At 41.7% G+C, this 25,514-nt stretch overlaps 1 protein-coding gene across 2 annotated transcripts in view; it reads right to left on the bottom strand.

The window, feature by feature from the left end:
- Positions 1–25,514, bottom strand: part of PLXNA4 (plexin A4) — a 597,539-nt gene that overhangs the window by 35,111 nt on the left and 536,914 nt on the right. For both annotated transcript variants that reach the window (XM_089527462.1, XM_089527463.1), the window contains exons 24-28: positions 24,086–24,232; positions 17,244–17,403; positions 13,204–13,307; positions 9,012–9,111; positions 6,056–6,246 (exon numbers count right to left, since the gene is read on the bottom strand). In XM_089527462.1, the coding sequence (XP_089383588.1) occupies positions 6,056–6,246; positions 9,012–9,111; positions 13,204–13,307; positions 17,244–17,403; positions 24,086–24,232 (702 nt within the window). The remainder of the gene's footprint in view (positions 1–6,055; positions 6,247–9,011; positions 9,112–13,203; positions 13,308–17,243; positions 17,404–24,085; positions 24,233–25,514) is intronic.

Genomic DNA, 25,514 nt, shown 5'->3' with positions numbered 1-25,514 from the left:
AATGCAGTTTGACACCACTTTAATTGTGATGGCTCAGTGCTATGGAATTCTGGGATTTGTAGTTAGCCTTCTCTGTCAGAGAGCTCTTGTGCAACAACAAACTACCAAGCAATGGCAGTTAAAGTGGTGTCAAACTGCATTCTTTCTGCACTGTAGATGCAACATTAGAGTAGATACATTTTAAGGGTAGGATTTGTGTATGATCTATCTACAGTGAATTCAGTAGGCCTGCTCTGGTTGAGACTAACTAATTCAGACCATTGTCTTTTTCAGTCTCTCTTCACTATATTTGTTTCTTCCAATGAGTTGAGAACTGTGTATGTAGGACTATCTCTGAAGGAGCCCTGGTGGTGCGGTGGTTAAATGCTGCTACTGCAACCACTCACAGCCATAAGGCTGTGAGTTCAATCCCTGGTAGGGCTCCAAGGTCCACTCAGCCCTCCATCCTTTTGTAGGTTGGTAAAATGACTACCCAGCTTGTTGGGGGCAATTGGCTTACACACTGTAAACCAACTAGGGAGTGTTAATTCACTGATAAGTGGTATAGAAATGTACTTGCTATTTACTATTGCTATTGAATCCTTTGGAGTATGGTATAAAAGACACTTAGGGGCCCAAGAGCAGTGAGTGAGCTTCATATCTCAGAGCAATTTGAACCCAGGCCTCTTCGTTAATACCCAATATACATAAATGAGAACTGAAATAGCCCTTCACACCAACCACACTCAAGTAAAATGCAGCAATTAAAATGTTCCTTCAGTAATTAATCAGCTGAAGCCTGAATTTACACACACATACATAGGCTCCCTTTTATCAATGATTTCAAGACTGACAATTATGAATATCTCAATTATACCAATTAAAATGGGTGATCCTAATTGTCACTGTCACATCTGAGAGGTGGCTGTTTGACAAGTAGAGGAAGATTCAGAGAAGGAATGGAAAAGTGAAAAGGGACTTTGAAGACAAATTTGGTAAGGAGAAACCAAAAGAACCGAGCGTGTGTAGCTTAAAGAAAAGACAATTAAGAGGAATCCAAAAGAATGTGGGAAATGCTTCCTCTAGCACTAATGACAGGGAAAAAGCAAGTTTGTTTAAACTCTGGCAAGATTTCCACCGAACAGGGAAAAAGTCTTCCATACTGATTAGCACTTCCATAACACTTTTGCGGGTGTCTGTTTGGATGATAGACAGTTTGGAAATATTCAAAACAAATGAGGGAAACAGCAATTCCAAGTATACAAAGGGTTTCAAACACATTATCCAGTTGCAATCCTTACAGTACACCACTAAGATGAATGTCCATATCCCATCGTTTCACAGAGGCCAAGAAAGAGGCCTAAATCTTACAGTTTCTCCTTATTAGAGTAGACTGATTTCATCAATTAACATCTCCCTATATATTGATCCACCATTCAACAGTTGACTCAAAGAGCACTAGCTAGTTGGTACAAACCAACCAACAGGATTCCAGGCAGTGGCATCACTAGGGTTGGCATCACCCGGTTTGGTAACTCATAGTGTCATCCTCCTTACTGACCTTCTCCCATGCCATACAGAATCCTTAGTAAAAAATTTTTTGTACTAAGTTTACTCATAAACCATAATTTCCATATATCACTGAATATTATGGTAAAAGATATAGTCATGTTAGTCTGTGAAATCACTATGTAGAGAGATCTTTTATCACCTTTGAGACTAACCCAGGGCTGCCATCACTGGTGAGGGTCACTCTCTCTAAACTTAAAAAGCCTGCCTAAATAAAAATGTTTTTTGCTTGCGAACAAAAGGCAAACAGGGAGAAGATCAGTATCCTCCTGTGGAAGGGAGTTCCAGAGGTTGGGAGCAGCCATAAAAAAGGCTCTCTCTTGTATCCTCACTAAGCAAGTCTGAGATGATGGCGAGACTGACAGAAAGCCTTCCCCTGAAGATCTTAGGGCTCTAGCTGGTTTGTATGGGGAGATATGGTCTCTCAAATAGTCTGGACCTATGAGTTAGCTAGAAGATGAATGTGTATGTGTGTGAGAGAGATGTCTTTTAAATGCATTAAATAATTAATTTGTTATTCTGTGTGAATAAAGTATTATTTGGGTATTATATGTTTTTGGCCCCTGGAGATGCAATATATTAGAAAGCCTGGGCATTTGTGGTGATAGCAGCTGGCATCCAGTGGGGACAGTAAAAGAATAAAATCTCAAATGAAAACTAAGAAGGCATCTAGGAGATCTCCAAAGTTGGTGGTCATGGTGGTGGGACAGGAGGAGGTCCACACATTTGTGGCAGAGGTGACGATGAATGAGAGCACTTGCATTTGGTGGCAGGGAACGATATTAATTTTCACATTTGGTGTTAGCAGAGGTATAACTGGAACCACACAGCCTACCACTTGGTGTGAGGAGGTGTTGCAACCCAACTTTGATGCTTCTGCTTTTGGAAACAACCTGTTGTATTGATTTACCAGTAACAATGCTAAAGTATGCCAGTAATGTATATCAGTTTTTGGTACCAAACAAGATCTTAGGGAAGCCTGGAACTGGAGCCATTTCTGCAAAACAAACAAACAAACACAGCCCCATCTGGGATGTAGGGATGTCATTCATTACTGATTTTCTTCTCAAAAGAAGGAAAGAATAACATTATCAATTACCTTCCCGCTGTCATAAAGTCTTCCAAAATGGTGCAATTTTTGATGACTATCAGCAGTTTGAGACTTATTCTGTGCAAAATTCACATGTTTATTGAAGCAGATAAGAACATTTTCTGCACAGAAAAATATAGAAATACTATGGTGCAGAAAATGTTAAAAAAAAAAAACCCAAAACACCAGCAACCATGCATGCATTTTGAGTCAATACATCCTGAAATGTGAAGATTCTTGCCAGTCCAAGATTGTTTTTGCTTGAGTTTCTTTATAAGCGATAAACACATTTTTTTCCAACCATATTTTGAATATTTTCCAATATTCTTCTCATCCCTACTGGGACACTGGTGTGTTTTTAAGAAGCAAAGGGCAACTAGATGTCAACAGCTTCTTGTTGTTGCCATTTTGTAACAGCAGGGTCAAGACAGGACCAGAGACCAAAGGCTGCAGGCCTTAGTTGATGTGGGCTTCATGGCCACATTATTCGGAGCAGATTTCTTTCCTTCCAGGCACTCACTAGTCACTACTCACTTCTGCTTGTCCTCTTTTTTGTTTGTCACTTTCAAAGTGTCAGCAAAACCCTTTCGGCGCAAATAACAAAGCAAGTGACAAGGGAGGTGTTGCCACAGGGAAAGCATCAAGTGTTAAAACACCATCCCTGGCATTTCTGGGCCGAAAGTCAACTGTAGAGAGTTATAGAGCTGTCAGGCAAATCATCTCCCATGAAGCACGGAGGAAAATGGTGACAGATTAGGTGCTCACCGCCCGTTCGCTTGACACCTTCCTACAGTCCAGCACCTTAGTGGAGGGGCCGTTCCCTTGTCAAACAGTCTGCTGGAGAACTCTCTTTCCCTCTCCATTTTCTCCTCTCTGCTAAACATCTTGCTTCTGTGTCAGTCCCTTTTGTATTAGACAAAACCCACAACAGTGTTCCAGATAGTGAGGCTGCATTATAAGGTGTTAACGGAAACAGGTTTTAGTTTCTTTGCAGACACAGCGATGCCTGATGGATGGACAATTTGTGCACAGAGAAGTCATACAGCTCTGGAGCTGCTCTTCCAAACAAGCTCTAGTCCGCCCAGCAGCCAGTGATATGTATTGGTTGTTGATCTCAGTACCATCCCTATCCACAGATGCAGCATTTTACTTCTATTTAAAGGACCTAAATAAGCCCCCTTTGTTGCCAAGGTACTAGGAGATCATGTCAATGCCTTTGAAGACAAAATGGTTGGCAATCCAAATGTACTTATTTAAGGAAAAGATGGGGGAGCGTGCCACATCCCTGTTTTTATTGCTGCCAAGTCTTTGCAAAGCCCCCAGGTACAGACCCTCTATTTAATTTCTTAGAAATTACAAATCACCCATAAAATAACTCAAAAGACTTTCTAGAGTGGTGGCAAACACCAAAACATACCCCACCTCCACTGATGTCTCATACTTTATGGAGCCCTGGTGGTGCAGTGGTTAAATGCCTGTACTGCAGCCATTCACTCAAAACCACAAGGTTGCGAGTTCAAGACTAGCAAAAGGGTCCAAGCTTGACTCAGGCTTGCATCCTTCCGAGGTCGCTAAAATGAGTACCCAGACTGTTGGGGGCAAATTAGCGTACTTGCTAATTAGCTTACTTGCTGTTCACCGCTATGATCTTTGGAATAGCGGTATATAAATAAAACAAATTATTATTATTATTATTATTATTATTATTACTTTATATTGTAAAAACTGGTTGGAATCTGGGCACAAAAAAACCAGGAGGTGCAAAGTGAGAAATGATTCAGTCATCTCCAGGTTGGATTTTTAAGCTCTAATTTATCTATCATTTTAGAGTTTGTAAATATAAAATATTATAAAGGTAAAGGGAATTAGTCCTGGTTACTTTCTAAACAGTAAGAGAAGCTAGCCAGGCCCTTATTCTTGACTGGCATGTGACCTCCTAAATTGTGGTCACCTTCTGGATGATCTGTGAGGTTTGTTCACCACTACCACCAAATGTGAGGAACTCCTCCTGTCCTACTGCTCTGCCATCAAATGTTGGGACCTTCTAGATGCCCTTATGGTTCTTGTGTGAGATGTTTTTCTTTATTTTTCTATAACATACATACATGCTTTTTTACTGTTATTTCCATAAACATGGTGCTTCAAATCCACATGTGTAAGATGTTTTTCATCTAACCCCAACACTGGGCACCACTACCCTTGAATAGCTGATGCCGTCACAAGAAAAAGAAACAGACCACAAGGAAGAGAAACTAGAAGGAGATGAACTAAACTATATTCAGTATGTAGAGAGAACTTGTAGCACCTTTGAGACTAAGAAAAATCTTTAAACTATATCCACAAATTCCAATCCATTACCAAAGGTACAAACAAAGACAATGACTTCATGGCACACAATATATTAATAGAAAAGTCCTTGCCACTGGACAGAGAGCAAAATTAATCTTCTCACAGAGAGTTTTGAACCCAGGGAAATTAAGTTTTGGTAAGCAGATTTATTGCTTTCAAACATCAACACTAACCACTGTAAATATCAGAAAGGCCTGTATCACCTTGTTCAGCCCTTTGAAAATTGAGGCCAAAGGACACGATTTGCACCTTTGTGGATCCTATTACTTTCTGTCCTACTCCCACAACTGTATAAATATGCTTTATAACCTGAGGCCTTAATATCACGTGGTTCTGCATACAAAGAAGTGGGTTTATAAGCTCACACTAAATAAAAAACAGTCAGTGTTAAAAATACTGTCATTTTCCTTTTTTCCTTCCCCTCCTTTCCTATGCTTCTACCAAAGGTGTGTCTCAGCAAAAGCATTCAAATAACCACTACATAAAGTTCTCAGAGACTGACACCACTTGCTTTGCAAATCCTGGGTTTTGTAGGTTGGGGAGGCACCAGCACTCTTAGGCAGGGAAGGTTAAAAAGCTTGTGAAACTACAAGGATGTAGGATGGAGTTATAGCCCTTAAAGTGTTGTCAAACTGCATTATTTCTACAATTAGTGTGTACATGCACCTTAACTCACATCTTTCTCTCATTTTCTAATTCCCATCTCTCATTCCTAACTAATCTCTACCTCTGACTAACCCTCTTAACATTTCTAATTCAGATTTCTTACCAACCATCATAAATACCAACCTTTTGAAATCTCATTCAAACATTCAGCCAAACACCAATCACTTCTCACATTCCCAATAGATCATCAGTAACTTATTATATCTTATTATATCTATTATATCTATTATACTTCACATATTTTACTTAAAGTTCTGTAATAATTTGGAAATTTTATTTTTGTGGATGACACAACTCAGGATCCCCCAAATCCAGGTATTCTGGCAACTCTGGGATTTATGATGTTGCAGTCTAGAAAAGTAAACTTTCCCCCGCTCTGTCTTACCTCCCCTTCTTGCATACCTTGGTGGCCAGCAGCCTAGTCAGATATATCTCTGACACCATCTTGCTCCCTCGGTCGCCCTCCTTCTGATCTCCATGTTCATGGTTCTTGACCAGATGCCACATCTTGACTCCGCTCTCCAAGTCGGGTGTAATCATGGGTGTCCGGGAACGCAGGCTATCCGGGCTACCTGTGTAGCGGATCATGTTTTCTAAAAGCAGAAGGATGCAAAACCTTAGGAAATTCCTCAAGGACACATAGGATCAAGATTGGGAGGCCATCTCTCACCTGTTCTGGGAGGGGAACTGGGGTGAGGGAAGTCCTATATCAAAGTTGGACCAACTATGAGAGTATGCTGGATGAGGATGCCTGAAGGATTTAATTCAGCCTGCATTTTTATACAATCCTGACCCAACTTGTAACTTCCAGACTAATGTGCCTATCAGAACAGCTTTTCATCTGTTCTTTGCCTCTCTGAATTTTGCAATGTTATCTGTCATCTCAGAGTACCCAACTGTTTCTACCTGTGAGCTGCTTTGGGCCCCTCTGGGGAGAAAGGTGGCATACAGATGAAATAACTAAATAAAAATAAATAAACGGAAACAAAAATATACATTTTGGGTCGTACAAAAATGCAGTTTGTAGTAAAACATACACAAAAAAACAAGCATTTTGCAGAAGAATTTTTTTAAAATGACATTTATGTATCACTTCTCAGCCTACTAGGACCACCAAAGCAATGTAAAATAGATTTTAAAGAATTAAAACACTAACTACATAGACAACCCCTTTTAAAACAAATTTTTAAAAAAACTCAGTATAACTAATTTTAACAGATGACAGTTACAATGTCAAGGATCAAAGGTCTTTCATCCTTAAAATTGTTCTTTCTGTCTGCCTTTAAAATTATTTGTATGGAATTTGTTTTTAGTTTTAGTTTTAGCTTTAGTTGCCCGCCAGATGCTCAAAAGGGGTGGAATGATTCTAATTTCTTTTGGCAGGGAGTTCTATAGTGTATGTGAAGGGTTTAATACAGAGAAAGCCCTGCCACTTGTATTCAACGGTGTAGCCTTGCAGGGTGTTGAGACATGCAAAATATCCTCTACTGATGATTTCAAATTTTTGGTAGCTCCATATAGAAGGAGGTAGTATATTCAAAATTAAGGTCAATATTTCGGGGGGGGGGGGGGGGTGATGGTACTAATTTTGTGCCATCTCCAGAGCCATGTATTGTCAAAATCACATGCAGTATGCATAACTGTCCATTTCATTCATGGCTGTGATTTATACCCTGAAGCTCTGTCACTAATGTAGGCTGATAATCTGAATGAAGAAATGAACACATTTTTCTATGCTGGGCTTTGACATCTAAGCCCATCTTCTGGCTCTGTTTCCAAATTCCACAAGTGGGATTTTGGAAGCTGCTCTTGTACCTTTCAGAGAGGAGTATGTAAATCCTCCTACCAAATGGGGAAGACTGTGGTTCTCTAAGGTTAAATATCTAAAGTGGACCCAAATTGTCAACTGCTGCAAGCAAAGAGCAAGGGTCACCAAGAAGTAGAAGATCTCTCTCGGAAGCCTCATTAATGCATTGCAAACTGGATTAATTACTGCCAGAAGCAGCCTGGAGCATCATGGCCACCGCTTAAGTCATTGGACTTCAACTGATGGGTCATGACTCGACCTAGTTGGGTCGTATCAGAAGTGCTGCTACCATTTTCTTTCTTCATCTCCTTTTACCTACCACTCAGCCCCCTGACCCTGTAGACATTATCTGAAAATAAGCAGGGACCTGAACAAGTTTTCCAAAAATATCTCAAGTAGATGTAGGGGTGGAAAGAATATTCATCATTATTTGTTCCCAGTTGCAAGGGGGAGTAGGGATAAACCTAATATTCCCAGCATAAATCTCTTTAAGCATAATAATAGACCATTCAGAATATGGCAATTTCTCCTGGTATCCCAACATCCCAAAAGTTGTGGAATCATTAATCTGCAGAGACAAACATGTCTTTTTGTCCACCCCACTCCCCATTTTCTGTATTAAAGATGGGTTTCCTATGCAGAACACAGAAAGCCACACATCTGGGGAGGGCAGAAGGATTCCTCTGTAACACTTCCAAATGTTCAAATACAGGTCGATACCATGGAGGAATATGTATTTCCTCCTGCAGCGAGGAGAAAATTACTGTAATAATTCATCCTTACATATAAGGACAAAATACTCAAGGATTTACATCCCAAAAATAGAGGTAGGAAAAACCTTCTTAATTGTTTCTACATGTATTTCCAGTGTTGTGCTACAATTTCTGAAAGATCTGGGTTTGAATCCTGCTCAGCCACGTAATCTCTCTGGCTGACTGTGAACATGTCATATTCTGTCAGTTTCAGAGGAAGCCTCTGATGAAATCCTGGCTTTATATGGCTGAGTGGGGGTTCAGGTCTCCCAGAATGCAAATCTAACACTCAGTCCATTATATACACAATATACTCGCTCTCATGACTTTTGTATCAGATAGAGGAAAGAACTGGAAAAAGCCACCTGTGAGTATTCCTCAGCTACGAAAACCTTATGGAATCTATGGGATCACTATAAGTTGACAGGTGACTTGAAGACACATACACACATACACAGTTATTATATGAAATGTCCTACTATCCTTAAATCTTGATTTGCATTTAAAGCACTGGCCAGATTGCTATTGTTCTGTAAACCCCCTTTTGATGCTCCACCCATCATTGGCTGTGTCATAGGAAAAACGAGAGCGTGCAAATCTAACTGAATGGCCTGCACATCATGAGTGTGTTGACAGTCATGTATGCAGCCTAGTGGCCCAGCTAGGACATCATTCTCTTTGTTAGCATCAACAGGGTTTCTTGCTGTAAGGATGAAGGAGTGGGGAGTAGAGAGCCATGTACACCACAGAAGGAGAGATGGGATACCAGTTTGAGAAACAAAGGTGCAGAGGCCCTTACCGTACTTGCTGGCAGATGTCCTGGAGACTGTGGAATTGTTGACAGCATTGTAGGCTGTAACTTGCTTGGACACCAAAGCCACCACAGAACCGTCAGGCACCTAGGAAAACCAAAGAAAACCAAACAAAAACTCATTATCATCAAGATGATCAGGTTGTGGAAAGCTCACTGTGAGGAAGATCAATACTCCAAGCCCTCAATGCACCACTCAGGAGAGAGTGATATAAGCAAGCAACCATTGTATGACATGATGGTCATACATATAAGTAGATTAAGTTTGCTTTTACTTTCAACCACTGTGTTTATCAGGTGGCGTTTTTGTTGCTGCTGTTACTTGTTACTAGTCTCAAGTGTACTACAAGATCCGTTTGCATACTGATTTTCCAGATGAACATGGCTATTTATCTCTGAATTTGGAACCTCAGAGAAAGGTCTACCTACCTATCTATCTATCTATCTATCTATCTATCTATCTATCTATCTATTTATTTCTAGGATTTATATCCCACCTTTCTCCCACAATGGGATTCAAGGAAGGTGGATTCTGGGCAACAGGGACTGGAGAAACTCTCCCACCTTCCCCCTCCATGCCAAAAGCTCAGAAGAGCAGGAAAGCTATCCAAAGACAGGAAGCTTTCCAGTGTGTGATCGGCAACATCTCAGAGCCTCTGCAAAGAAAAGAAGTGAAACAATACAGCATATAAAGCCGGGGCAAAGTGAAATTGCAGGTTGGGAACTTCTTTGATGAATCTGTAGTTCTGGAGAGGTGCAAGGGAGAGCAGGAGGCCTAGGAAAGCGCGGCCAGCTCGTCTATCATCAATAACAATAATTAGCACTTAACACAGAGTGGCTTCATCTTCAAAGCATCTCAGAGATGCTAATTAACCAGCTCTCCTTGGAGCCTGGAAAGGTGGCTTTTAACATCTGTGAGTCAGTTTTCTCATATTCATATAAATGGGGAAGTGACAACAGTGTCCCACTGAGAGGATGGTGGTCACCTGGCTGGTGAAATAAGGACCAGAAATGACGTATCTGGCAGACTACATGGGAAGAGAGTTGTGGTTAAGGGGGAATAAGGAAGAGATCTTATGATTTTGTTGGCTTGGTATGTCAGAACAGCAACAATTACACTGACAGTGGGATCTCCAGCACTTTAGATCTCCCACAGTTATAGCCTAGAAAAATCACTCTTCTCAATTACCTCCATAATCCAGTTGCTACTTCCAATTTGCTAGCTCCATTAAATCAATTATACAAGTGAAAAACTGGACAAGTGAGCATCTCATTGCCTAGGAGACCTATGGTAATCTGGTTGGGATTAGTAGATGGATTTAGGCTAACAACTCTCAGAATGTCCCAGGCAGTATAGCAAAAGGCCAAGCCATCTAGGAGATTTGGGACTAGCACTCCCCCCCCCCCCCCAAATAACTTTATCAAATTTTGCTAGTGCCCCAGACCTATTCAAGTCATTCTGGTGGAGAACATGGTAGTTATCATTTCAAAACAAAGTGGTAAACATTGTTGTAGGTAGGGTAGCGGAATGGAAGAAAAGGGACATTTTTCTTCTGAGAAATTTAGGATCTGCTTTAGTGAAGGGATGAATGGCATCTTCACACTCCCTCTCCACCTTGGAACATCCCCATGCTGGTTTCATGCAAGATTCTCTCAAGATTTGTGGTTTCAGCCTCCAGGATAGAGCACATCAATCTCCTTCCTGGTCTGATTGGAATTAACTCTTGTCCTCCTCATTATCTCATCTCCGTTCCCAATCTGTTTCTAATCTGTGGCTTGACATTTCATCCAAAGCCATCACCGGGAAGGTGAGGCAGAGGGGGTGAGTGAGAAAGCTGGATAAAGGAAGGGAGTTGAATGACTATTTTCCATCCTATAGGCATTCTGGATATTGCTGATTGAATGTCACCAAGGTGACAGGCAGAAACAGACAAAGGAAGATACAAATAGATAGAGACAGTGGCAACTGGCAGCCCTCCATGTCTGTAGGCCAGTGAATCCATTCCTGGTTTTATTATTTAGGATCTACTTTAGTGAAGGGATGAACGGAGCTGTCCAAGGAGATGATCACTTTTCATTGATAGGTAAAAGTAAAGGTAGTCCCTTGACATGAATGTCTAGTTGTAACAGACTGTAGGGGGCTGTGCTCATCTCTGTCACTAAACTCGACACTTCCCACTGAATGTTCTTACTTTTCTACTGAGAAGTGGTACCTATTTATCTACTTGCATTTGCATGCTTTCAAACTGCTTGGTTGGCTGAAGCTGGGACTAGTAACAGGAGCTCACCCCATCATGCAGCTCTTGGGCCTTGAACTGCCAACCGTCCGATGTTCTGATCATCAGAATTGGTGCCTTAACCACTAAGTCACAGCATCTTTTGCTGATATTTTCCATCAGCTACTTAGTTAGTTACATCCCCCTCCTTGTGTCATTGAAAGGAGCCCTGTCATCCAACTTTGGCTGCTGGTTCTGAAGGTGGGCTGGAATGGCAGCTGCATAATCTTACAGTAAGACTATGGACTATCAGACCACCCCTGTTCTCACTGTGTTCAAGTCAATGAAGGCAAGTGCATATATATTGGTTTGGGAGCTCTCCCTGACACATGCCCCTACATTAGTGTGACTGGGCTGCTCCTGGTCCTGAGTGCTTACTTCCACCACCATCTTTGACCTCCTCTGAGATGGTGGCTGTCCTCTACTAATTTGGTGTAATCTGCAAGTTTGATAAGCATGTCCCCAATTCCATCATTCAAGCCATTGATAAAGATGTTGAATAGCATGGGCCCAGGACAGAACCCTGGGGTGAAAACCATTGACTGTTCCAGGCAAGTCAGCACGTGGTACAGTAAAATTCAATGGATTTATCGGTCTATCTAGCTGAGATTAGCAACAGGGTATAGGCCAATAAATTATAAATTTAATTAAATTATTAAAACAAACCTATGTTAATTATAGTACAGTGCGCCCGTGTTATATGTGGGCAAGCCTTACACAGCTTCCAGCATACGCTGGAAGGTGCGCCGGAAGAAATGGCACAGTGCACCAGAAAGAGTAATGGTGCATGCACCCATGGTGTGCGCATGCCACTGCACCACCGTGTCGCCACGAGCCCGAGCACCATTGGCTTTCATGGGGCTTGAGCTTATGCGGAATTTCCTTTACACGGGGAGTCCGGAACAGATCCCCTGCTTAAGGAAAGGGACTACTGTAGACATCCCACATTCACTGGCATCCCATGAAAATGGGAAAAGTACACACACACACCAAAAAAACAAAAACAAAAAACAAACAAACAAACAAACCACACATACTATTTTTTTCATCTGAGAAAACACCTGTCTAGGAATCTCTAGGTCCTTCAGAGCAACTATATGGTCATCCACCAAAAGTTGACCACAGAAGCACATAGGGGGACCTACAAATGCCAAGAGAAGTGTTTTCTCTGGGAATCTCTGTCCATCATGATTCTATGGCAGAGTTGTTCTGAAGGACCTAGAGATTCCAGGAGATAACATATTACTCAAATCCATGAATAATAAAATCTGCAAAAGTCAAAGCTGCAAATGGGAGGGACTTACTGTATTAAGACATTGTTGAATTACAAGCCCCTTTAAAAGCACACACAAATTCAGCAACCATCCTTCATTAAAAACAATGTCTGCTTCATTATTATTATTATTTATTATTATTAACCTTTATTTATGAAGTGCTGTAAATTTACACAGCGCTGTACATACAATCTTTTTAGTTAGACGGTTCCTTACTTATCAGACCTTCTTTCTCCTCACCTTCCCACCAGGGCCCTCCGTTCTGGTAGTCAAGGTCTGCTGTCCCAGCCCAGGATTTCCTCTGCCCCATCTCGGATTCGCCCCTTTTCCCTTGCTGCCCCTCACTCCTGGAACCTTCTTCTCCCGCGAGCAAGAGCCATAACTTCTTTAACCAGCTTCAAAACGGAGTTGAAAACCATCCTGTTCAGAGAAGCCTTCCCAGGCATTGCATAATTGTCGCTTACTATTTGATGTTCTTTTGGTGCCTGTTTATCAAACCATTTCCTGTATTGCTATGTACTGTATATGTATTATCCTACTTGAGCATCCCTTGAAATGGAGTTCAAAGCCTGAGAACAGTCATGAGTCTCCCAACCGATTTTTAGGAAACCTGAAAAGCTAGCCCCTTACCTGATAGTGGGCAAGAGTATTGAGTCTCTTCCAGTCATTCTCAATCTTGGTTGTGAGGTCCTCATCCTGAAGGATCATTCTGGCCCCACTTGCTTGACGCCATTCTGCAGAGAGAAAGAATTACCAGTCACTTCCCCAGTAGAAGGCAGACGACACGGTTCAGAAGAAGGAGATGACAACTACTGAATGGGTGGTTGGCTCCCCATTTGTAAATACAAATCCATCAAGGCTTCAGTTGCCTTGAAGTCAATTGAACTTCAGGGTGCATGTTCCAAGGGCTCACAGAAAGAAGCCTTGGGAACAGGGAGCAATTGTGAGCACACTAAAGGCCATCATAACATACAGCCCCAATTTCACCTGAGCTAATGGGAGGGATGCTTGGAGACGCCACAAATATCAAGGTGCAGCAGCCAGTGGGGAAAGGGGAAGACATTGGTCCAAAACAACTTTAACTGCCCCGGCTCAGTGCTAGGGAATCCCAGGAATTGTAGTTCATTGTGAGCTCTCAGACAGAGAAGACTCCATGTCTCACAAAACTACACTTCCCAGAATTCCCTAGCACTTAACCAGGGCAGTTAAAGCAGTCTCAAATCACATGCATATACTCATCTAGATGCCCAATGGCAGCATACATCTAATTCTGCTTTTCCAACCTCGAATGGACGTTCTTGGTGGGACACAAATGCCCAGTTGCTTCCATATGGAAAGATATGCATATGTGAGACACCAACAGGATTCATACTACCTTAATTCACAGTCCTAAGGAAAAGGACTGCATTTGTCCACCGTGTTTCTTCACTGCCTTCTCATATATAGATAAGTGAACCCAGGGTGGGTCCTGCACAAAGGACGGTGAGGCTTTTATGCTTTTTCCTATACTTCCACCTCTTGGACTTGCAGGAGGAGGAAATCCCATTAACTTTATCATGCTTTCCAATCAGAAATGGTGGGAAATGGAAACCCAGGGGTCAGCTGCTGTGATCTTTTTATATTCCTCCGGAGATAGCATATCTTTAGCTCATTCAGCAATTACATATTTGAGGTTTGGGGGTGTGGTACAAGGTTGCGGAGAGATAAGGAATTCCATGAACTATAAGACAAAAGGAAGATTTGTTTGGCTGAAGTCCAAGGCTCTAGCAAACATCTGCAGCAGAGCTACTATGAGGCTGATATCTATGCCTTGCTCACCACCTTTCTCTTTCACTTTCCTAAACATAAACTTCCCTTCATCCCAAATATGAAGAAATTTATGAATTCTAATTCTTCAAAAGAGAGAGCGGGTGGGAGGAAACTGAATTAGACTAAACTGACTTGGTCTGCTTGGAGCTGTAGACCAAAAGCATCAGAAGAGCCACTTATTCCTGACCTGTGACTTTGCCCTTTGGCTTGGAAACTCTGTTCCTAGTGATCTGGACTAAAATCCAGAAGAGATTCGTCACCCATTGACACAAAAGCCAGCCTTGTTTATTCCTACTAATCTTACTGGTTCTTGGAGGGCATCTCTTCTATGCTGTGACAGTGTGACTTCCCAAAGTCAACGTTGGGTTTCCATGGTCAAGTGAGGATTTGAACCCAGGATCCCCAGAGTCCTAGTCCAATACACAAACCACTGCACCACACTGTCTCTCCAGCAACAACACTAACTACATTAAAATCTACCTGGCTGAGGATTGGAATCTATTAGAGGGGATCTCTTCTATGTCCCACTGGTGGGGGGCAATACACTGTGGGAGGACATGAGAGAAGGATTTCTCTGCTATGGCACCCCAATTGTGGAAAACCCTTCCATAGTCCTAATTGGTGCCAACATTGCAATGCTATTCTGGTGTCAAGACATGGTCACCATAAATCAGAAATGACTTGAAGGAACATAAAACAAATGAATGAACTCCTAGTTTTGTGAATAACACCATTTGTTATTCAAAGTATTGGTGGGGGAGACTTGGTCTTGATTGGGCAGTTAAGACCAAATGGCTTTTTAAATAACAAACATGGAGCTAGTGAAATTGAAAACTGTTTGAATTAGCTTCTTTATATGGACCAATAAAACTGTCAGCATTTTTGGACTCCCTGAGGGCATGACTATGGAGACCATCATAACAACCTTTGTAATTTCAAACACTACCACTATATCACTGGATGGTGTGCATTAGGAGGGTATAGTACACCTTGCTCAAGAGTAGGACTAGATCATATTTGTGATTCTGATCCCCCCCCACCTCAAAATGGCTTTCCACCCATTAATTTGCCAAGGATTTCCATGGTCTACAGAAGCATCTGAGATGCATGCTACAACACAATCTCAGGCTCTGTTCCCACTGAAGCAAATCTACCAAGTGAACTCTTGTACAGCATGAAAAAGTTTGAAGGGAAAGGTCAGAGGATGACCATAAGAGCAAAATAACTTATAGTTAGGCTGAAGGGAAAGTATCCTCAACCAGGGAAAAATATAGAAGCTGCAGAATTACTAAGCTCTTAGGAATCTCAAAGGAAAAGAAAGTTAAGCATTTATTGGGCATTCTGACCCAACCCTCAGTTAAATGACATTTTTACTTACGGCAATAATGATTGGAAATGAAAGAGAAAAGTTTAACTTTAGTAGCAGTGACTTGATGCTTGCTTAGCAATTTTCCATTAGGGCTTAATAATTGGTGCTTAAAGATTGGCTACTATATTTCCCATATACTCCTATGATTGGTTCAGTGTGGTTATATACTATTTCTGGGAAGGCCTTCAAACCTTGCGAAAACAGTAAAGTGTACATTTGTTTCAGTGCCAGATTGCTCAGTTGGGATACTGGCATTTGGCCTGGCACCATCTCATTAAATAAATGGCTGTCTCCCATCTTTAATCCTGTGTGTGCGCGTGCATGCGTGTGCGTGCATGCATGCCTTCAAGTCATCTGTTGACTTATGGGAACTCCATGAAAACCATAGGGTTTTCCTATCCACAGTATACTCAAAGATAGTTTGTCATGGCCTTCTTCTGAAATTAAAGGGGTACAAAAGTACGATCAATGACTCCTATCCACCAGCACAGTAAGGGGTAGACCTCAGTTAAGCTTGGCACTCAGCAGTTTTGTTAGGTTCTGGAAGTGCTCCACCCAAAACTGAAACTGGTACTGGCTGTCAGCAAACTAGATTTGGTTCTAGTCCCATTTGCTCTTGTGTGCCTTCAAGTCATTTCCAATTTATAGCGACCCTATGGTGAAGCTATCATGGGGTTTTCTTGACAAGATTTGTTCCAAGGAGGTTTTGCCATTGCCTTCTCCTGAGGCTGAGAGCATGTGACTTGCCCAAGGTCACCTAGTGGGTTTCATGGCTGGGTGGGAAGTGAACCTTGGTCTCCAGAATTATAGTCCTATGCTGAAACCACAATGCCACACTGGCTCTGCCTTCCACATTATCAAGCAGTGTGGTAGCCAGTGTGGTGTAGTGGTCTGAGTGCTGGTCTATGACTTTGGAGATCAGGGTTTGATTCCCCACTTGGCCATGGGAACCCACCCCTGAAAACCCCATGATAGGTTTGCCTCAGGGTCACCATAAATTACAAATGACTTGAAGGCACTCAACAGCAATAGTGAAATGATGTTCCTTATATAAAATGGCAAAATCTAGGTTTGCTTTTTGGAATTTTTTTGAAAGAAAATATTTTCAAGTTGTGGATGGTTGAATCCATGGATGCAGAATCTGTGGATACGGAGGACCAACCATATTAGTCCACCCTCACTGAACATCTGGCCAAGAAATCTTAGACAACTAAGGATTCCAAGAACCAGTGAGATTAGTAGGAATAAACAGGGCTGGCTTCTGTGTCAATAGGTGATGAATCTCCTCTGGATTTTAGTCCAGATCACTAGGAACAGAGTTTCCAAACCAAAGGGCAAAGTCAGAGGTCAGAAATATGTGGCTCTTCTAATGCTTTTGATCTACAGCTCCCAGCAGACCAAAGCAGTTTGGCCAGTTATAAGTAATGATGTGAGCTGGAGTACAAAAATACACTCACTGTTTTCTCCATTAATTCAACAATACTCAACTCACCTAGATCCATGTCAGCAGCTTTGGGCCGATGGGAGCAAGGTACATTCTTGAAGATGGCATCGAGGATCTTCTCCTTGACCTGGGTGATGGTGTCGCAGTTCAAGATCTTCACAGGGATCTCAGGGCTGTTCACATTGTCAGGGTTCACACAGCTCAGGACCTGTAGAGTTCAGTTGGAGGGATGAAGCCATGACAAGAAAGAATTAGCCAGTTAGTCCCAGAACATGTACATATCATCCAACTGTCTTAATTTGGCTGGGATAGTCCTGATTAATACTCTGCCATCCACTTATTCACCTGCTATTAATCTCTCTCTCTCTCTCTCTCTCTCTCTCTCTCTCTCTTCCTACTTTCTCCATTTGTCCTTGGTTTACTTGAACTGCTGCAAATGGAATTCAAAGTGCGAAAGTAGTTTGCATTCAACTCAGCAGGAAAGAGAGCAGAGGAAAGGGTAGAATCTTGCCCTGCTCAGTAGGCCCACACAAAAGAAAACTGCTGCAGCCTCTCCTAGCTTCTGTGTTCTGCCAGATTAATAATTTTTGCCATTTTGACCGCACATGTCCAAATTTTCATTGGTGTAATGTTGTGGCACAGTGGCTTGAGCACGGGACTACAATTGTGGAGACCAAGGTCTGATTCCCAGCTTGGTCATGAAACCCACTGGGTGACCTTGGCCAAGTCACATACTTTCAGCTTCAGGAGAAGGCAATGACAAACTTCCTCTGAACAAATCGTGCCAAGGAAAACCTGTGACAGGTTCACCTTAGGGTTGTCATAAGTCAGAAATGACATGAAGGAACACAGCAAGAATAAATGCATGTGAAGCAGCATTTTTAATGAACTTCCCTTGGTCTCCTTTGCTAAAGAACAATAATTATTTGATGATGCTCTTTCCTACAGTCTTCCAAACAGCACAGACTATAATGCTCAGCAAGTGTTCACCTGCTGGCCTTTTTTCACTGTTGTTGCCAAGCAACACAGAATCTCAGGCCCACCAGACCATTTTAGTAGCCGCTGCAAGCAATGCGCATTGTCTTGATCCTGACATGCTAAGCCTCATGGAGCCAGAGAGGCTGCATCTCCAACTCATGCAAAAGAGAGGGTCAAAATATGGTGTGCATCCCCCTCTGCATTACCTTTCCATGACCCCCAACTGAAAATTTTCTTTGCAAAAATTTACATTTTTTCCATTCCTGGAAGCACACAGAAGTGGCAGTTTTAGATTTAACGGTGGTCCTACAGCCCTCAACTTCAGCCCAAAGTAGAATTCAACCAAACTAAACTGTCCATCGTCGACTTTCAATCATTTCTAGTTTCCATATCTGCAGGGGTGGCAGAAAATATTTTTTGTGCTTTTTTGTTGTGGCAGGGCATTCCTAAGCAGAAATGTTGCTTTCAGTGCCAAAAGCAAGTTTCTGTGCAAATGAAATGAAATACAGGTATACCTCGGTTTACAAAATATACGTGTTCCTACCCATTATTTCTTTAACATAAACTCTGGTCCCAGAGACAGAAATAGTATGGAGAGGATTGGGATAGGTGCCTGTGCTACAAAAAAAGAAAAAGAAAGAAAGAAAGAAAGAAAGAGGAAACAAGAGAAAGGAGGGGGGGGAGCAGTCTAACATGTTTCAGGGAATTTTAATTCAAAATTAATCACATGGAGCCAGTATGCAAAGGAATCTTGTAGCACCTTTGGAATTTCCTCTGTGAAAGATGTCGCTGCATACACTTTTGTAAACATAGGGCTAGTTTACAAATTTAAAATACTTCTCATTCCAGTTGAACAGAATGTGATCTGGCTACATGCAGTTCATAGGAGTTTGGTTTTTTGTGCCTTCCCAAAAAAACTCCTTAAACTTTGCGGAAAAAGGCTTTGCTGGAATTTTACTTTTTTTTATTGGAATATCTGCTGAAATCTGCAGAAATGTGCATTATTGCACGCACGGCCATCTGTCTTGTTTGAATGCACTGGGAGGGCTGCACACATTTTGGGCAGAGGGAGGGCGAATAGATGCAAATGGATGCAAATTTGCACAGGAAAGTGAAGGAAATAAACCATTGAGGCGAATTTGCAAAAATGCACAGCAAAAATGCACAGCAATTTGCATACTACACATAGATGTAGACTAACTCTTGGTGTACTTCCTCAGATGCATGGATTGAACGGATACTCAGGAAGCAACATGGCATAGTGGGTTGAGCAATGGACTACAACTCTTTAATAATAATAATAATAATAATAATAATAATAATAGAATGTTAAAGGCAGTGTGGTATAGTGGTTTGAGTGTTGGACTAAAACTCTGAAGACGAAGGTTCAATTCCCCGCTTGGCCATGAAACCCAATGGGTGACCATGGGCAAGTCACCCTCTCTGAGCCTCAGGGGAAGGCAGTGGCAAACCTCCTGTGAACAAATCTTGGCAAGAAAACCTCATGATAAGGTTGCCTTAGGTTTGCCACAAGCTGGAAATGTCTTGAAGGCACATAACCACAACCACAACAATTGAAGGTTAAAGGCATTATCCAAGGAGCTGGGCCTTTTTTAAGGAAATAGGTCTCAGCACCTTGGATATTGTCTGGCTGCACCTCTCCATTTGCAAAACATTGGCAAGCCTTTCTCTGAGACTCAGAGGGAATTTCTAAAATCCTTCCAACTTGGAAAGGCAGGACCAGACCCGGAGCCTGAACTGCTCTCAATCTAATTACGTTGGAACACGGCGAGGCTTTTCAAAGTTCCCTCTCATTCTGGCATCTGTCAGGCAGGTTAAAGGTTTTCTTAATGAGTAAGCCTCTGGCTCTACACCAAGATTTGCTCTATTCTTCCCTCCACTCAAACTCTACCATCAGAAGCTAAATGCAAAGCATATGAGGGGAATCTCTGGCATTTGCGGAGCATAATGGAAACTTGGCTGCCACTTCAGACGTATTTATTAGCAGCCTAGAATTTCATATATTTTTTCTTTCTTTTTAACCAAAGTGGGGAAAGGGGGGAGTTGACTCCAAAAAATTGAAATGTACACTCCTTTTAAATTTAAGATCTTAGAAGAAGAGGTGAAATCGAGGTCTATACACCTTGCAGTATTTCCCCCATTGTCGCTTTCTATTTTCTCCCCCTTTTAAGTACAGAAGTTTAGCTATCAGCCTTAGTCTCCGATTAATACAAGGTGAGTCGAGGCTCCTTTGGTGATCTTGTCTCTGCAGATGTGCACATGTGTTCCATTAATCGTACACGAAGGATATCAAATAATTCATCCCCAAAGGATTTTTCCCCCTTTGATAAAGCAAATGGTTGGCAGAATCAGAGATCATGGATAACTAATTCCTTATCACCAGGGGCGATTGCCCAACAATGAGACACAATCCAAGAAGATAAGACTATCCCAGGTAGTTTTGTTTAAAGAAATTAATAAGACATGAGCCTTGGGGATGTGAGAAAATACCCCTTTATTTCCTTGAAGTCTTCCATTCTTGACATCTGTCATTACAAAAAGTGATGGCGGGGAGCTCCTGTATTGCAGGGTTGTGCGAGTAAATCTGCTCTGGATTTTAGTCTAAATTTGCAAGGAAATTTCCAAAAAGCTGGACCAAATTGGGGCTCAGTAACTTGGATAGCTCATTTGAAATTAGACAAAAACCCAGGGCAGACTCAGTGCCCAATGACATGGAAGCCAGAGCATTTTGTATTTTAAGAATGTGTGCACGCATGTGTGTAATGTTACTTTCTCACTGTGAACCACCTTGTATTCTCTTTTTGGGAGAAAAGTGACATATAAATCCCATAAACCAATATATAAATGAATAAGGGCTGTATCCGCATTGCAAGATTAATACAGTATGTCACTGCTTTAACTGCCATGGTTCAATGCTATGGAATTCTGGGATTTGCAGTTTTTTAAGCTATTTAGCCCTCTCTATCGGAGAGCTTTGGTGCTACAACAAACTACAAATCCCAGGATTCCACAGCATGGAGCCATGGCAGTTACAGCAGTGTCAAACTGCATTAATTTTGTAACTTGGCAGCAGCCTTGAACACTAGGAGATCAGGATTAAAATCCTCATTAAACCCTGGATACCCACAGAGGAAGGTAAAGCCAAACCTTCTCTGAGCAAATTCTGCCACAAAACCCCTGTGATACATTCAACTTACAATTACCTTGAGCCAGAAATGCCTTGAAGGTACACAATAACAAAGGACATTTATTGAAATTGTCTCATTATCTGATGGCTGATCCAAATCCTGTTTTTTCATTATGCTGTATCTGAAGATTATTAATGCAACACAGCTATGTTCCAAATAACTCGGGCAAAATTCACCTACTGGTGCCCAACCTTTGGTCCTCCAGATGTTTTGGACTTCAGTTTCCATAATTCCTAATTTTTGGACAAGTTGGCTGGGGCTTATGGGATCTGAAGTCTAAAACAAATGGAGAACCTAAGGTTGGGAACCACAGGTTTAGATCTATAACCAGTGGTGGCTGATGGCTTCTGTGTGAGCAAGGCAGTAAATCTGATGTGGAAATTAACCTGAATTTTAAAGGAGTTATTCTAAATACTGCACCTGGGCAAAGATCAGTACTTTGGAGAGCCTGATAAAAGTTCAGACCCAAACTTAGAGTGGATTTACTACCTTCACAATTCTGAAGCCACCAAATGCAATTGTCCATAATGTTGGCCAGTGTAACCATGTCAAAATGAGTTTTCCCCCAGTCATTTTTTCAGGTCTTGTGTTCGGAAATGGAGGATAGCAGGAGTTTGGCTACATCTGTACAGAGGCCTGAAGGGGTGCTTGAGCGCAATAGAAACTGATCCCCAAAGAAAAAGATGTGAGGAACATTTCTTTTATGGCCCATTAGGGCTTTGGCTGTCACCATTAAACACTCTACACTGGGAGCTTTCATCCAAAGTCAAGGAGGGAGCGTATTTGTAGTTATGGCATGTCAATGGATATTAACTAATTCAGCTGCTAGTACAGGAGGTGCAGAGGTTATGGGCATGACAGTGGGACCACCCTGCATGGTGCATGCTATTCAGAGCCAGTGGTGCACTCAGGACACAATGGGATCCTTCCTATCACTCCCACCACTTCTGCTCCTTAAGGGCATATTATATAATATACTTGATAACTTTGAATCACATTGCATGATCTGTCTTCTAGGCACATTCCATGTATCAACAAATGTGAAAATGAGCCACAGACCTATGGAATGGGAGACCAGATTGATTTTCTACTCCAGTTAAGGGCAGGCAACCACCGCAGGTCTGGGGCTGGCATTTTCACCTACTGGGACACTCTGGGACCTGACCGGATTACCAAAAATGCCAAAGGGCACACACAAAACCCCACCAAAAGTGAGTGAAATCCTGCTTGTATTGGTGGTTGGACTGGAGATGTGAAGGTTGAGAGACGGCATGACAGCCGTATTTGAATATCTGAAGGGATGTCACATGAAAGATGGAGCAAACTTGTTTTCTGCTGCTGCTGCAGCGACTAGGGCTGCATCTACATGGCAGAATTAATGCAGCTTGACACTGACTGCTTCAACTGCAATGGTGACATGCTACGTAATTCTGGGACTTGCAGTTTTGTGAGACATTTAGCCTTCTCTGACAGAGATCTCTCATGCTGCAACAAATGACAAATCCCAGATGCAGCCTTGACAGTGAATGCGGTGTCATACTGCATTAATCCTGCAGTGTGGGAGTAGCCTCAGACATAAATTAATGGGTTCAAATGACAAGAGAAGAGATTCCATCTAGACATTGGGAATTCATTACTGAAAAATATTATTTTCGGTATAGAAAAAGCAGTTTCCTGAAGAGAAAATAATGTAATTGGGGATGTATTTTATGCAAAATTCACATGTGGCTGATTTGCACAGAAAACAGCATTTTCTGCTCATAATTTTTCCCCCCTGTATAGGAATTGCTGTTTCTTGCACAGAAAATCCTGTTGTTTATTTAATGCAAAACTACATGTGAGTTTTGCATAGAATAACTTCTGTATTTCAATTAGGCTTCAAAAGCTGTGGTTTCAAAGACTTTCTCCCAGTGGGAAGAAAACTGCTAACACTACTCTTTGCTTCCTTGGAGAAGAAAATTAGTAGAAAAAAAGCATCCCTAATAAGGAAATTCTTCTGCTTAGACCCTATTAAAATGACAAGAAACCATCCATGAACTTTAAGGCAAAAGGCAGAGAAGATCGTCAGGTGTCATATTTCAAAGCTAAGTGTCTGAACCACTTGCCCAGCTCTCAAAATTCATCCAGCATGAGTCTCAACAAGAACATAAAAGAAAGACTTTTGGTCTATTCTAGGGGTACCTGATAAATTCAAAGATATAGCCATGTTAATCTGAAGAATCAGTATGTAGAGAGATCTTGTAGCATCTTTGAGACTAACTGAAAAAAAGAAGTTGGCAGCAGGAGCTTTGGTAGACTTCAGTCTACTTCCTCAGATGCATTTGGTCTGTGGAAGTGGACTTAACTCTAAGAAAGCTCATTGTGCCAACTTCTTTCTTTCAGTTAGTCTCAACGGTGCTTCAAGATCTCTCTACACACTGATAACTTCATTCAGCCTGTGTTTTTGTAGTAAATATTTTTACAACTCACAAACTAATGGGGGGGGGGGGGTCTCAGAACACATTCGAATTGTCACAAAAAAGGTCCTGATGTGCGTAAAAATCACTAAAATGCACAAAACTACTCAACTCCTTGCCCAGTAAGGAGAAATATTTTGAAACGATCTCTTCTTGCATATGAGAATGCATCTCCAGTTCTCTCCCCACCTCCCCAAACACACATTTTCATGTTTGGGTCCATGGATGATGCTCTGTCGTCACTCACCAAGGTCTTGTAGTCTATCTGTTGTCGTATGAGCTTGTCCTCGCTTAAGGAATAGCGAGCTTCTCCCGTGATGGCATCAATTGGTCCCTTCTCCATCTGTTGCTTGATGGCACAAAACAGAGAGAAGAGGGGCTCACCAGCACACTCCTGTAGCAGTGAAAAAGGAGAAAGTAAGAGATAAGTGAGACAGAAGAAGAAAGAGAGGCTTCCAGTGATACTAAGGATAGGGAAGAAATGTATTAAGTTCAGTGCTGGGTGGTGTCTTCCATGGCAGTGGAAATGGTACATGTTCTCATCTGGATTTTAATGGCGCTATCCAAGATGTCGAATCCCACCAGAGGTTCCAGAGAAGGGTAACCAAGATGGTCAAAAGTCTGGAAACCCCAGCTTTTAGGGAATGACTTAGGGAGATGATTATGTTTAGCTTGGAGATGAGAAGACTGAGAAGGCCCACAATTTGTTATTGTCGTTGTTGTGTGTCTTCAAGTTATTTCCGACATATGGCAACCCGAAGGCAAACCTATTCTAGTAGCTATCTATTAAGTATCTAAAGGGATGTCATGTAGAAGATGTATCAAGATTGTTTTCTGCTGCTCCGAACCCATCATTTCTCATTCATGATGGATTCAAATTACAAGAATAGGGCTTCCAGCTAAACATTAGGGGAAAAAACAGTTTTAGTAAGACCAGTCGGATAGACTGCCTTGGAGGGTGAGAGACTCCTTTTTGGGAGGCCTTTAAACAGAAGTTAGATGGCATGTTTTAGTTGTATATTCCTGCATGGCAATGGGTTGGACTGGATGGCCCTTGTGACCCCTTCCAACCCAGAGGCTAAATCTGCACTGAATAATTAATGCAGTTTGACACTGCTTTAAACTGTCATGACTCAATGTTTCTGGGATTTGTTATTGTGGCACTAGAGCTTTCTGATACAGAAGGCTAGATATCTCACAAAACTACAGATCCCAGAATTCCATAGCATTGAGCCATGACAGTTAAAGCCATGTCGAACTGCTTTATTTCCACAGTGCAGATCAAGCCTAAGATTCTAATTCTGATTCTCTCCAAAATAGCTTGAGCACCTCGGACAGCTTCTTTGGCATTTTGACTAAAACCCAAAGTAGATTCACCATCTCGTGTCATACAAACTGCAAGCCACCACTGGCTTACATTTTTAAAGCGCGCACACACATAACCTTGTAGTTCTGAACCAGCATGGAAACCAAAACTCAGTTATGCTTCAAAATAGACATATCTCTAAATTTTCTTTCAGAGTTCTCCAGGTGTTTTTGTTTGTTTGTTTGTTTGTTTGTTTTAGTTCTGATTGGCAGAAGACTAGGTCTCCCATCCCCAAGGGCTTTCCAATTTATAATCCAGTGCAAAGCAGACATCAAAGAAAGGGGAGCAAAAGAAAGGAAGGAAGATCAAG

Source organism: Sceloporus occidentalis, unplaced genomic scaffold, assembly GCF_023333645.1.
Source record: "Sceloporus occidentalis isolate IW3139 unplaced genomic scaffold, rSceOcc1.0.p SCAF_5, whole genome shotgun sequence".
NCBI classification, from domain to species: Eukaryota; Metazoa; Chordata; class Lepidosauria; order Squamata; family Phrynosomatidae; genus Sceloporus; species Sceloporus occidentalis.
The sequence above is the reverse complement of the archived record's forward strand: the minus strand, read 5'-3'. Positions and strand labels throughout refer to the sequence as shown.